The sequence below is a fragment of the Oreochromis aureus genome, linkage group 8, assembly GCF_013358895.1.
Source record: "Oreochromis aureus strain Israel breed Guangdong linkage group 8, ZZ_aureus, whole genome shotgun sequence".
Lineage (NCBI taxonomy): Eukaryota > Metazoa > Chordata > Actinopteri > Cichliformes > Cichlidae > Oreochromis > Oreochromis aureus.
This window is the reverse complement of record NC_052949.1, coordinates 4,781,857-4,796,622: the sequence shown is the minus strand read 5'-3', so window position 1 is coordinate 4,796,622 and position 14,766 is coordinate 4,781,857. Positions and strand designations below refer to the sequence as shown.

The window sequence follows — 14,766 nt, the reverse complement described above, 5'->3', positions numbered from 1 at the left end:
CAGGTGGCACGGTTATGATCTCTTCAGCTATAAAGGTATTGATTGAGACTTTGGAGAGCATAATAGAGCAGTCCATCTAAACACTGACGTACCAAATTGCCCCTCTCGAGCTAAAATCATTAGCCATTTCTCAGGTGGCTTCCTGCTGTGAAGGATGAGATTCTGCATGAAAACAAATTTTATGGGATTTTCTAAATTTCTTTGCTATTTTGGAAGCAGGGGTTGGCTTTTTAAACTACAACCTCTGGGGCTGAAATATAAGGCCAAAACTGCAGTTATTCTAGCGGCCACATGAGGCTGTCTTCAAATGAATCAGTCCCCATAGATTGCCATGTAAAAATGTTTACAACAGAAAAAAATATGATTAGAGTCTCATACAAAAATACACTTTGGCCTCTTTGGATAGTTTCTTCATTCATAACAACTTTAGAGCTTAAAGTGGGCAAGCATGGCACAGTGGGCGTAGCCACCGTGACATCACCCATTGGTTTTGAATGCTGACACTGGCATGATTATTTTTTCCAAGTGACCTTATTTTCATGAAAAGGTGGCACGTGATGTATTTGCTGAATTTTGGGGGGTTTTGGGAGTTCTCTTTCAAACTCCAGTCTCTTGGTTTCAGAGAACAGTAGTTACGCTAGTAACCAAACATTTGGCAGCAACACGCCACAGCAAACTTAAATAGCATTCATAAGCCATATGTGTGTTCATCAAAGGTCCATAGGCTGTCATGTGTCTAATCTGCATCACTGAACTCGACCTCTCCATCGGGTTTGTGCTTTTGTTGCCTTGTGGAGCCTAAAAGCAAGAAATGATCTGGCTTGATGTGTGATAAATAGAAGTCTGGGCTTCAGTTTTGGTGAGTGAAACTGAAATGTTTAGTCTGTGTCTGTTCAGTTTCAGGATACAAATGTGGTCACTTCTGTCTCCAAAACCCCCCAAAGTTCTAACACTGAGGCTTCATAATGTGGAGTCTAAACTTAACTAATGGGTGTGGACTTCCTGTCGTTTTGGGGCACCAGTCACAGTCTGATGATGGTCTTTGCTGTGAAAGCTATCAGTCAAATCTGATAAAAATTACACCCACACACGCATTTCAGTTTTCATATTACAGGAGCTGCAAATATCTTTTTTCATTAACCTGTCATTTCTCTTCTCTTTCTTTCTTAATAAATGATCATTTAGTTCACAAAATGTCAGAAAAAAAGTCTGAAGTGTTCAACCTTTTGCTTCAATAAGCAAACACGGAAATTTACAACAAAACCAGAGAAAATCTGAGCAGCTAAAAGCTGCATTCTCTGACAGAAGAGACTACAGTTGGCTTTTCAATTAACCGTAGCTCCATACTGATTACAGAAGTGAACGGCCTAAAAGCCATCTATTGAGTCCAAGGCCGGGAATTAAATCACTCAACCTGCAATCAAACAACAAGTGCTCTGCCACCTGAGCCACAGCCACCAATTTATTAATGCCTCTCAGTGTGGGTAATTTAAGGTGATCTGCTCACAGTGAGGACAAAAACAGAATGAAGTGGCTTAAAATAGTTCAGCATGACACAAAAAATATTCAGTTTCAAGTTGGGCTGAGGACACAAAGGCAAAATCAAAAGCCAATAATGCAACGCTAGTTATCCTCTCTCTCATAAAGAAGAGGAAGAGGTTGTGCCACAAACTGCTTTGAGTGTACCTAAAGATTTCAATATTTTAATACTCATTTGTTGGGCAGCTCACTTCTTACTCTTTGCTTTTAAATTTTGAACTGCATACATTGATGTTATCGCCCAGTTACTCTAGTATTGCAATAAAGAAACAAAACGCCAGGTTTAATTTTTTAAAGCAACATCTGATTGAAAACTAAATTGGTTACAAAATGGGTTTTTACTCCACATGCACAGAATAGAATGACCAAAGCCTGTTTAAAAAAATAAATAAATTAAACAACACTTCTAATCAGCCGTCTTCCCCAAAGAGAAAGCGATCGTGATCCTTGAAGCTCAACTGAGAATGCTTTGTCTGCTCTGTTTTATTCTAGGCAGTAAAACAAAACAAAACAAAACAAACAAACAAACAAACAAACAAACAAACAAACAAACAAACAAACAAACAAACAAACAAACAAACAAACAACACAAATTCCCCTTTACCAGAACAACAAACTATAATGTCCAGCCTACAATAAGGTTACATCTCTGATTCTGTTTTTCAGCCAAGACAAGAGAAAGTCTGCCAATGGTTGTTCAATCTAAAAATGTTTTTCAGGTAATATCTACAGTTATCCACCCCACATCTCTCTCTCTCTGCAGAACTCAGCTCCATGTAGCTGCCAAAATAGTATTACATATTACATGCTACCAAAAAACCCACTGAGGTCGTCCAGCAGTCACATTAGCTCTAAAACATGCAGTAGTTTGAACACGGAAGATCTGCCAAGTTTGGGCGTGAAGCCTCGCTGTCTGCTCCTTGAACTTTGCCTCGATGTCCATGTTGGACTTTAGATTAAGAAAGTCGAGAACAAAACCCCACACGAGCAACTTAAACTGTCAGCCTCTCTCCCGAGTCTTTTACTTGCTGAGCTAACTGATCCTGACAGTAATTCAGCCACACCATGGATTTATAACGCTGACATCGGGGCACAGGGGGCGATGATTGTGACAGTGCACACAAGAAAGTTCGTCTGATCAAGTGCAGGTGTGCTTGAAACGTTACAGCTCTCATTCGGAGTCGTGCAGTGCATGAGCTGCTGATGTTTTTCAGCAAAAAACATCCCAGACATGTTTGTAATCTACAAAACAAGGTCCAGTAATACTGTGTGTGGAGTGAATGTTGTGTAGCCATCTATTTACACCCATTTAGTAAAGAAATAAGGATTTCTTCATTGCAGTGATCTGACAGATATTTGCTGCTGAACCTCTTTTGTAAATGAAAACAAGGTCAGCATCTGTCAAAACTGGCCTAATTAACAGCGACCAGTTTTGACCTGGGCGTTAACATGTCTGTTTTAGGCATAGCTGCTGGGATGTTGCTGTTTGAACAACTTGCGTTTTGCTTTTTTTTTTTTAGAAACAGAATTTAGATCTATTACAGTCAATACAGCTAATCTGTACAGATGTTCTGTATTCCTAGAGGAATCATCTAGCACCCCTTTAAGCCAGTTTCATCATCAATTCATCAACAAAAACCTTGAAAAACATCAAGCCACAGCTGGACTTTGTGCTTAATGCTCACACACTGAAATAAACAGTGAACATCAGCAGGTTAGCATGCTGGTGTTAGCAGTAAGGCACCACTGTGCTGATCTGCAAAGCACCACATAGCTGCTAGCAGGGCTGCATGCTCTAAATATAGTCTTTCATGATTTGACAGATCTGCATCAGCCTAAAGCTCACCGGCCTCAGCTGTAGCATCTGTTTCACTTCTGCTATCTATTTTATTCTGCTTGTACCGTGTAAAAGAAACAGAGAAACAACTGCCAGCATGCTCGTAAGCCGCGAGGAAACATCTGCAGATGGTGCAAAGAGGCAATGAGGACTGTTCTCATAGAAAGGAAGGGACAGGAAAGGAGCAACACTTTATGCATTTGTTAATACATACTGTTTAAAATGTGCAAAGACTTAAATGCCTTAAATGTGTTTTTTTCTATGGCGCAGATACCAATAAAAATGCTAAAACTATGACTAATATTAATATTAAAAAATGAGCCTATCAAACATAAAGTAGCATTCCTCCGTGCTTGCATATTAATACTGGAGTTCTATTTTCAGAGGGTTTCACCCCTGATTTCGCCATGAAACCAAATTAGGGCTGACACTGTCATAAAGTGTAGCGAGTGATGTCACTTATGTCGGCACATGACAAGTCTTAATTGTGCCCTGAATATAAGTGCTTCAAGCTTTATCACTCTGTTCCCTGCAAAAAAACAGACACAGCAACATGCAGCCACTGAAACGGCGAGTGGAGCCGCCTGAAGACGGGGAGATATAAATAAGTGTCTGAAGCAAAAGGGGGTGGGGGCTTTAAAATGTTAAATCAATAAGGCAGTGTGATTCTGCTTACCTCGCTGTTTAGGAAGCAGTAAAATACTGACACAAAGAAGCCCTGTGTGAGAGGAAGGGAGAGATAAAGAGAGGACAAAACATGAACAAAGAGGAAGCCATCCAAAACATCAGCGCTGTGATCCTGGATTAATCACATATACACAGCAGCTTATCACACACATTCATTTAATCATTCCCAGTCCCATCATTACAATTACTGAGTCTTTATCCCCCCACCCCCCAAAAAAAATCCACCCGCACAAATGTCATTATACTCTGATTGTCTCTGAAAGGCTCCACTGTTTAAACAAATTGTACCTGGAAGGATTCCAAGAAGGAGTTGAAGTAGATGAAGACGATTTGAGAGATCTCATCTTCCCCTGGGTTGACAAAAAACAGCATATAGGTGATTCCCAGGAGGGGGAGAAGGACGAGCGTGGCCTTCACGGCTTTCCTGCAGGCGAAGAAACCACAGATCAGACAACCATGACGGACAGGCTCAGCTCACTGTGTGTTAAAGGCCCTTTTTGGATCCTTTTACCTGACTGAGGATTAAGTGTAAAACATGACTAAGATCCAGGGTCTCTATGCTTCAGGTACACCAGAGCACATTCAGGACGTGGCTTTTTCACAATAGCATGGCTCATTTACACACAAGGTGTCCTTTACCGTCCAATAGGATTACTGAGAAGAATAAGTCACTCTCATTCAACGTGCAGGGTTTTATTGTGAAGGGGCATGTTTTAACCCAAACCATTCACTCAAACCTAGCCTAACCCAGTTTTTACTGTCTAAACCTGACAAAATACTATTTAGTACGTTAAACCAACCAGATTTTTAGTGGCTAAATATTTAGGCTTTTAAACCAAACCTAACCAAGTCAGTTTTAGTGGCAAAACCAAACCAAATCCTTCTTAGTGCCCAAACAAAGCCAAACGCAATCAGATTGTTTTTAGTTGTTTTTTAATCTCGTCACAGTGAAAGTGAAAACAAGTGAAAAAAAATCAAACAAATCAGCAAATAAAAGAAAGCAAAGGAAAAAGACACAAATGAAAGAAGGTTGCCTGAATGGAAAACCTGCAAATTAAGCCATCACCCTTCCAACTTCCTAATGTGTCTCTAAAACTGACTAATATAGTCGGCAGACTTGGCAAGGAACACATTGTCTGTAATAGGTACAAGCAAGTGGTACACCCTACAATGAGGAAGTGTTTTTACAGCAGGTAGCGTTCAGTTCACCTGTACTGGATCGTCTCTGATGTCGTAGAGGCTCGCAGTTTGGTCATAAGGATTCGCACGATGTTGAAGAGGAAAATGAAATTGATCTGTGGAGAAATCAAACACATCACGCTCAGTTTGGTTTTGAAAGTAAGCATAGTACTGATTATGTAGGAAATTGTATCTGAAGGTTGGTATCTGAACCTTTTTCTGCGTCTAATCGAGTCAAACAAGGTGGAACATTGTCTCCTGTTCTATTGCATTTCTATCTTGATGATCTCTCTGTCAAGTTTAAAGATTGCAAGACTGGGTGTATAATGGGCAATCATTTAATGTATACTGATGATTTGGTCAGTCTGTCCCCTACACAGTTATGCTGCCCAGTATGATATTTTGTTTAACCCCAAAAGGAGTATTATTGTGATAGCTACAACTCAGACCAAGTATTGGACATGGTGAGCAAAGTGAAATACTTCGGCCATATCTTGAGAAGTGATCACGGTGCTGCAAGTTGTAAAAAGGAGCTAATATGTTGGAATCTAAATTTTACATGTGCACAGATAATGTTAAAGTGGCCTTTTTAAAGGCCACTTTCATTATACGGCTCATTTGTGGTGTAATTACAATAATTACAAGTCAAATTTTTGTCAGGAGTCATGTCCCAACTTTTCATGCCTCACTGAGGATCTATAAATTTATGTGAATGGGTCAAGAAACAGCTTTGACCGTGATAACACATGGTGACACAAGGCATATATCAAGCTTTTATAAATACTGGAGATAAGGCACGATGTCTGTATATTTGATGATAGTTTCATCCTCAATGTTTTTCTTTTTTTAATGATATGGACTAATCTTGTCTGAAATAAATAAAGGTACTGTACATCAATGTGAACCTCTTTATGAAGGCTTTACGGTGCGTGTCAGTGTCAGAGAAAGGTTATTTTGTTTTCATTTACTCCTCATTGACGAGCTCCTCATATTGCTTAACCCCTTTCACCTTTTGTTTTCCTTTAAATGGCTTTTAAAGTGATCTTATACCTCATTTTCTGACATTATTGACTTGTTACTACTGCTCACTGAGGTTCAAGGTTTCTTCATTAGCACCCAGGGCATACTTGTTGTGCAGTAGATAGAGTCAGAACTACAGAAGCGTTGCATTAATATAGATTATTACCTATGTGGTCTTTTCAAAGTAAAAAAAACAAACACATTGAAACATTACATTTAAAAATTAGTCAGGGAAGGTGAATCAAAGGAATGTGAGTATTCTTTGCAAAGCTCACACAGGCCTCACCTGTAAGATTATAAGCCATTTATTTTGGTGATTTTTTGTTTTGCAGAGACGGGGAAAACACAAGGATGATCCAGTAAAAGCCAGTGCAGTGACAGAGAATGTTCCAGATGCAAATCATGTTTCCTTCAAAACATACAGTATGTGTTGTTGCAATTCACTTGTGTTTCGGCATACTGCTCAAACTGCCAACTCTGGGGCTGACAAATGGCCATTTGAGGCTGGCTCCAAGAGCAAGTCGGTCCCCATAGACTTGTGTATTAAAATGCCCAACTTTACTGCAGAAATAAACATGTTTACAGCCTGGCTTTGCCTGCTAGGCTTCACCTCAGTTAATTGGGGTCACTCAACTGGACCACTTGACTGTATTTCTGTCAAGATCAGTAGAGTCAAAATATGATTGCTATTCCATCTGCGGTAATTTATATCCGGCTGTGCGGCATGGATCCACAAACATGTGTGGAAGGCCTAAGGCAGGGACAGTGGTGGTACAGAGCAGGCAACAATGACATCGACGAGACTGATGTAGTCAGGCATGGTGTGAAGAGGAGGGACTTGATAGAAAGTGGGTTGCAAAGCTTCTTGCAGAAGCAGCAACAGCCACATGCATGCTAAAGAAGCTTAAATATCCCGGCTGATATGGGATTTACCAAAATGATGTGGAGAAGGGTAATAGATGTGCTAGCTGCTTAATGAGGCCCATTTCCAGTTTGTAGTACAATAATGAGTTATCTGTCCAATAAGGCAGTTATGATCACGAGTCTGTGCCTGTGTCATGTACCTGTGCAGTTTATGAATACAGCTTAATAACCAAGCTCTGCTAATGCTAACATCTCATCCAAGTAAGGTCTGAGTTGAAGCTTTAAAATGTGCAGACACCAGCGTGACACGACATGCTGGCTACATCAACTTTTTAATATGTGGAGAGTTTGTGAACTTTAGGCCAGTTTTCAATTCCTGATTAAATATTGCAGTTTGTTACGTTTTACATTTAAAAGTTATACACAAACATTTAGTGCCATTGAAAAGAATGGTGGCTGGGCAGGGCAGTTTTTGGCTGTGGTCTATTTCGGTCAGTGCATTAACACAGATTAATATGTCCAGTTGCAAACGTACTTGCATATACTTGCTCAGGTCACGTACTTTGGTACATTTTTCGATGCACCTTCACTTGTACTTTCTTTTCAGCTACTGAATATCAAGCACTGATGATGACAAAGTGCTTCTAGAAGAAAGCCAAATATTTTGAAGTCCCCATCTAAGTGGGTGGGTAAAGGGGCATATCTTTAGCTTTAAAGATCACTGGGCTGTTGTAAGAATGTGGATTGTTGGCCCCAAATGTAGAATACAAGTGACAAAAAAACTTAATAAAAGCTGAGTTTTAAAAGCTGAGAAGTTCATAACAATAAAGTCTAAAATGGAGTTTATTATATAACCACGAGTGGCATCGAATAACCCAAGACTGCACACAAAGCTGCACAAACTGACGCTTGAACAGTGAAACAGTCAGGACAAAGCACTGAAAACTCACATAATAAAACAAGAACTAAAGTGTAAAATTACTAGAATGATAATGAAAACAGAACATGAATCAAACTTCACCCTCACAATAATCAGAAACTTAGAGGGCTAGAAAAGCAATAAAACTAAATCCTGTACAAACCCAAACGGAGAAATATTAAAGGATCCAAAGCTTAACTCAAGAAAACCCTCGGATTATGACATGAAAGTAAAGAATCACCAATAAGAGCCAATAAAAAGCGTTTCAGAAGTTTGGCGTCTTTGCACCAAAACAAGGTTTAAAAAGCTTTTTCCCTCCTGAAAAACATACTATGATGGGCCCAGGTCAACGGCCGCCTTTGGCAGATCAGACTTCTCCCAGATTTCCAGATCTCCTTCTTATTTAATATCTCCTTATCATCCATCCATCCATCCATCCATCCATCCATCCATCCACCCATACATCCACCCATACATCCGACCTTCCATCCATTCATCCATCCATCCATGGCATTCTTGGCATTCTATGGCATCCATCCATCCATCCATCCATCCATCCATCCATCCATCCATCCATCCATCCATCTATCCATACATCCGACCTTCCATCCATCCATCCATCCATCCATCCATCCATCCATCCATCCATCCATCCATCCATCCATCCATCCGACCTTCCATCCATTCATCCATCCATCTATGGCATTCTTGGCATTCTATGGCATCCATCCATCCATCCATCCATCCATCCATACATCCGACCTTCCATCCATCCATCCATCCATCCATCCATCCATCCATCCATCCATCCATCCATCCATCCATCCGTCGACTCAACCATTTTCTTCTGCTTATCCAATTCAAAATCATGTGGGAAGCTGGAGCCTTGTTGGGTGATGTAGCAACTTTTATCATTAACACATGATCCAGCTACATAACGTACCCACTAACTACATACTAATTAAACTCTATCGGTCACAGCTGTAAAATGCTAAACGTTAAAAAAACACTGACAGTTATTTTTTAGATTTTAATCACTTTTACCTGATGATACTTTTAGTGTTTCAATACGAGGCTTCTGCTGCTTTTACTCACAAGTAAAATGATTTCTTCTTCCACCCTTTATGGCAGCAGGATGGAGATGACTCAAAATAAACAGAGTGTGCGTGTTGATGGTGTTGAAGTACACGTCAGTCAGCGTTAACAGCTTCTGTACGACAAGGAGCTCTATGTCGATAAGGCACTAAGCTATTTAAGGCTTTAGTTAAACAGGAGGCTTTACTGGCACAGAGAGAAATCTAACATAATGCCTACATTCTCCTTTAATCTTGCTTAAAAAATGTTCTTTGTGTATCTAAAGTGCTTCTTGAGATTATTTTTCCACTGTGTGACGAATGACAAAATCAATAGCTCATGAAATAAGTGTGAAATATGTCACATGGGAGTAAAAATAGACATAGGAATACTTTCCAGGGCCGGTTTGACCCGACCTTGGCTCGAACAGATGTATGGCAGCCTCTCAGGGACCCTCCACTCTATTGGTCTAACTAAGCTCATGCAATTTTTAATAACATCCCAGATTCCTTCATTAAGGCAGGACATTACTTTATTGCTGATATTAAGAGCCGCTGGTGACGATGCCTGGAGAGTTCACCACCGCAACACCCTCAGAGAAGAGACCACGAATTTCCTGGTGACCACATGATGACCCTGTCGGATTAAGTGCTGGGCACAGAGATAAAAGCCTGCAAGAACATGCCATTGTAAGCAAGACCGGAGAAATTTCGGGGAAAGTAGCAGAGCGATATTAGAGCAGACAGATATGTGCTCCAGGGGCGAGTAAAGCAGGAGTGAATGCAGTAAAGAGCCTCTTGAAGAGATGAATTTTCCTTTTTTTCAAAGAAGAGAAGATAAGGGTGTGCTGTTTTGGATGTTGGGTGGGGAGGTCACTCGACCAGTCGAGAGCCAGCAGGGACAAAAAAGTCAAAACTGAGCAAAGAAATGATCAAACAGTGACCGTGTGTGAAGACGTGGACTGTAGAGGGAGAGGAAGTAATCTGATCCTTCAGTTAAACAAGACCTATTCTGCTTCTCCTAATATTATCTCATATATATCCTGTTCAAGTGGACATTCATATCCAACAGGGCCAAAATGTTAAGTTTCAAATAAGGAGGTTTGAGAATGGACAACTCATCTCTGTGAGCTCATAGCTCAGGTTTCAGAATACTCAAAACCAAAAATGGGCAAAAAACGACCCAAACCATCTCAGTCCAGCTTGCAGCATCCTACAAGGAACGCTAAACAATCCCACTGCCCAAAAACAACCCAGTAAAGGCAACATGATGTTTAAAGCCTGTACTACTACTTAACTTGACTCTCGCTCATATGTATTACATTTTATCTTTTAACACTACGCTCTCAAAAGTTATAGCTGTTGCAAAATGACTTAATGTTTAAGACATCTGCATTTGTTCATAAGATTTGCTAACTTTTACTTCATTCAGTGGTGGAAATATTTAAGTGAACTGTTGTTTTTTAATTAGTAAATGTTCAGTCTACTAACGCTTATTGTAAAGCTCTATTATGTCTTCCAAAGACAGTGTTGGGAAGGTTACTTTTAAAATGTATACCACTACAGATTACAGAATACATGCCCCAAAATGTATTTTGTAACATATTATTACTATTACTGAAGGTTACTCGCCATACTAATACCAACTAGATTTTTAAATCTGAATATAAATGAGTAACAGTGGGGTGGACATTAGGTAAGGCTGCACTTTTTTGCAGCGATCTCCATAGAAAACTATTCCGCGTGTATATAAAACAGGTCCGCGGCCCCGAACCGTAGTAAAGGGACCTCTGGCTAATATGTCAGGTTTGTGTCGGGCTCGTAGCCGAAAACTAGCTTTACTTTGTTGTCTGGGTCAACTTTGCTATCGAGGGACAGAGAGAGGCGTTGAAAGGCGGCTCCAACAGAACTTATTGTTTCGGAGGAAAACACAAACACAGTGTACAGTCGAGTCTTAACAGCTTACTTACAGCTGGGCTGGTCAGACACTCTTTGTGGCTGCAGTGGTTATTATTATATTTACATGCTTCATACATGCTATGCTTGTAACACTCTGCCTATTGCCTTCATATTAAATCATTTTTTGAACAATAAATTTTAAAAATATTTCGTCAAGCCATTATACAGGCTGCAAGTAGAGGTGACATGGGCCGCGAGATTGAGACACAGACATTAGAGCCTCTTAATGCGTGTTTTGTTTGGGTTTCCACCAGCGTGGAATTACCAAAAATAGAGAGGGCATAGCCTAACATATGAAACAGGAAAAGACCACCGTGTAATCCATTAAATTCAACAAAGTAACTGTATTCTGAATACTACCTTTTAAACGGTAACTGTAACGGAATACAGTTACTCATATATTGTATTTTAAATACGTAATGCAGGTACATGTATTCTGTTACTCCCCAACACTGACCAAAGATCATAAAGTCCAGCATAGTTCAGGCTCATGTTTGCCCGCCCCAACAAAGTGTTGCTTAAACGTTTTGCTTCAGAGGGGCAGCCAAGTAGAAGGAAGCTGGCTTGGTTCAGGATTGGAATGAGTGCAGATTTTGTTTCAACATTCAGGGCACACATTAAGTGCAAAGGGTACACTGATCCTCTCCTGGAAATCTGGAGCTCTGCTCAAGCCTCCAGCAACATTTACCTGCCTGTCGACCTGGGACCTCCGCCGTTATTCATGTCCAGATAATCCCAAGTAAGGCAATTTCATTCCATCACTCAGAGTACTAGATACTTCAGAGATGAACTTGGCCAGTCAAAACTCCCTCTCTCATCTTCTACAGAAGTACCGATAACCAGTTTGAGCTGAATCTGTCTTTTGAATCCGATCCCTGTTCTAATATTTTGTATATTCATATGATATCAATACATGTAGATGAAAAACAATACATTTATTTTAGGACATATCTGTAAAGGATGTATTTACAGTATTTTGGATGCTTGGGCAGGAGAGGGTTAGTCCAGACAAGAGCTGAGCAAAGCTCACATGAGTCCTCAGCTATTCTGTAAAATCTAGAGGACCTTTCACATGAGCCCCGCCGAAGGGCTCAGAATCACAAGGGACTGCTGGCAGGGCGAGGGTGAGTCACAAAAACACATATCCGAATGCTGAAGGAGAAGTCTTTCTTGGAGCTGACATACAGTTTAGAATGAAGATTAATCTCAGCTGTGATGTGACGGCAAACTGGATGCAGATGAGAGATATTTTCAGTTCAAGTGACAAGACAGATTTACAATAGCTGATTCGTGATGAAAGGTGCCCACCCCAGGGGGTGGAAATGGCCTAGTGTAAGAGATAATTCCTTCAAGACTGAACATATATTTGGACTTTATTCATGTTTTTATGCCCGAAGTCCAAAATGAGTCCCAGAGGTTGTCAAGTCGCAGAGATTTAAACGTTAATCTTGATAGAACTAGCGTCGGGCCGGCTCATTTATCATTGAAATATGTGTTAAACTTTCCAACTTTTCACGCCTGTCGGGCATTTTAAAGACATAATGAGGACTAATTGTACCTGCAAATTATGTTGAGCAGGTTCTGAAGCACATGCTACTACTGAAGGGCAAAAAAAGAGACTCTTACCACTAAAACCAGAATCATGGGACCTTGATAGATGTAGTCGGTGTACACGCCAGCTCGCTTCCCAAACCAGCACCTGAAATGTCAGCAAAAGCAATCAGTCATGGTTTGTTCTAACGGGCAGGTCCATTTATATTGTCACTCATCTCCTCCCCTTCGGTATGTGTTGGCATTAATTTCCCAATGTGTGCTCAAGGGGTTTAAACATGTGTTTTCCAGTCAGTGATTCACCCAAAATATGAGTTATAGCCAGATTATTTTAGCTAGAGGTGGGAAATACTCTCAGGACTTTAACCCTTTAAAACAAGTAACATTTAAGGGCTTCTGCCTTAATATAAATGAAAATATCTGCCAGCCTCGTGAGACCAGAAGAAAGGCTCTTGTTATGTAATTTTCTCGAAATGAATCGAAAAGGAATAAGGCAGCTGGTGGCAGCTGGCCCCTGCGGTTTTCATCAAATCGTACTCAAACAGGATTAAACCGAGCATTTGTTGGGGACTATTTTTATCTGTGTAATAATACAAACGGCACTTTTCCACTACCTGTGCCACACCCTTGTTTGTACAGAGTCTCTACTCTTAATATACTGATATTCGTGCATAAACAGGGGCTCCAGTAACTCTGTGTTCATTGATGAATTCTGAAAAATGCCCCTCGAGCACAAACTGACCTCTTAAAAATGAAAGAACCACAGAATGACTCCGTTTCGATATTAACTCTCTGATGTCTGAGTTCGCACTGATAATAAGTTTTAAATAAAAGTTCTCCAAATTTGTGGCATTCAAGAAAGGAAAAGCACAATATTACACACATATAACAAACTGTATCCCCCACCCCGCCCCTACCACGAAAAATCCTATGTCTCTATCTGAGGGGTTAGGGCAGGGGTCGGCAACCTGCGGCTCCGGAGCCGCATGCGGCTCTTTAGTCCTTAAAGTGCGGCTCCGCGTGGTTTGAGCAAATAAATTAGAAGTATTTAGCTGAAGTGTATTTTATTTATGTTAGTTCTTTTTAACTTGTAGTTCTAAATTGGAAGATTATTGTGATATTGAAATATAAAAATAAAATTATATTCTGTTATTTTTTCATCGCTCAAAATAAGAGTCACACTCGCGGAAGCCGGTATACCCGCCGAAACGCCGTGCATTTATATAAGGGTGGCGGCTGACAACAGTTTTTGTTTGCTACATGGATCATTTTAGTTCAGGTTGGTGTCTTTCCTTTTGTTATATTTCTTTAAGAGTTCAAAATGTGTTGATTACATAAATATAATTTAATTTTCTCTGTAGCACTTCATGGATTTCATAAGCAGCACACCTTAGTTGTTCACACAAAGCATAAAGATAAAAAACAATATATACAGTGTTCTCTTCATTTTAGATGTCAAAAAGTATTTGCGGCTCCCAGTGTTTTCTTTTGCGTGGAAACCGGGTCCAAATGGCTCTTTGGGTGTAAAAGGTTGCAGACCCCTGGGTTAGGGGTTGTGTTTCATCATCGGCAAAGATTTAGGCCTAAGAGTTAAATCAATGGTAATCTTTTACTGGAGGATTTCAATCAGTTTGTAGTGGAATGGATTAACTTAGCGTCTTGCTATATTTCTTTTGAATTTCGTGCGTTTGCTCTCCATCATCTCTGCAGCCGCCTGTTTGCATTTGTTTCCTTTCTCCTCGTTCCGTCGACATGGTTTTGTATCTGTGTATATCATTGACCTTCATTTGATTTGTTGTTGATTTGTTGTTTTCTTTTCACGGAGCAGTTTCATTCATTTACGTGTCATATTTTGCTTTCATGTTGTCGGGGTTTGTTTAGCTGATCGCGGCCTTGTGTATCTGTGAGGTTTGCGTTCCCTCGTTCAGCTGTCAGGTCTTTGTTTGCAGCCTGGGTTTTTTGTTGTAATTTTTTTGGTTGCTGCTTTCCTTGAGCTTTGCTTATTTGGATCGTGTGTTTTGTTGCTCAACTGAGCCCTGTACTGTTTGACGCAGGTTGATATACTGAGGATATCTTCAAACTGTGCAGGTTAGCCTCAACCAAACAACTGCAAAGCAGTCTAAGCGCTCACACGATGG

The 14,766-nt window shown here is 40.3% G+C and overlaps 1 protein-coding gene across 1 annotated transcript in view; it reads right to left on the bottom strand.

The window, feature by feature from the left end:
• LOC116321249 (corticotropin-releasing factor receptor 1) overlaps nt 1-14,766 on the bottom strand; it is a 97,301-nt gene that overhangs the window by 7,282 nt on the left and 75,253 nt on the right. The window contains exons 10-13 of the mRNA XM_039615979.1: nt 12,704-12,776; nt 5,273-5,358; nt 4,352-4,487; nt 4,053-4,094 (exon numbers count right to left, since the gene is read on the bottom strand). Of these exons, the coding sequence (XP_039471913.1) occupies nt 4,053-4,094; nt 4,352-4,487; nt 5,273-5,358; nt 12,704-12,776 (337 nt within the window). The remainder of the gene's footprint in view (nt 1-4,052; nt 4,095-4,351; nt 4,488-5,272; nt 5,359-12,703; nt 12,777-14,766) is intronic.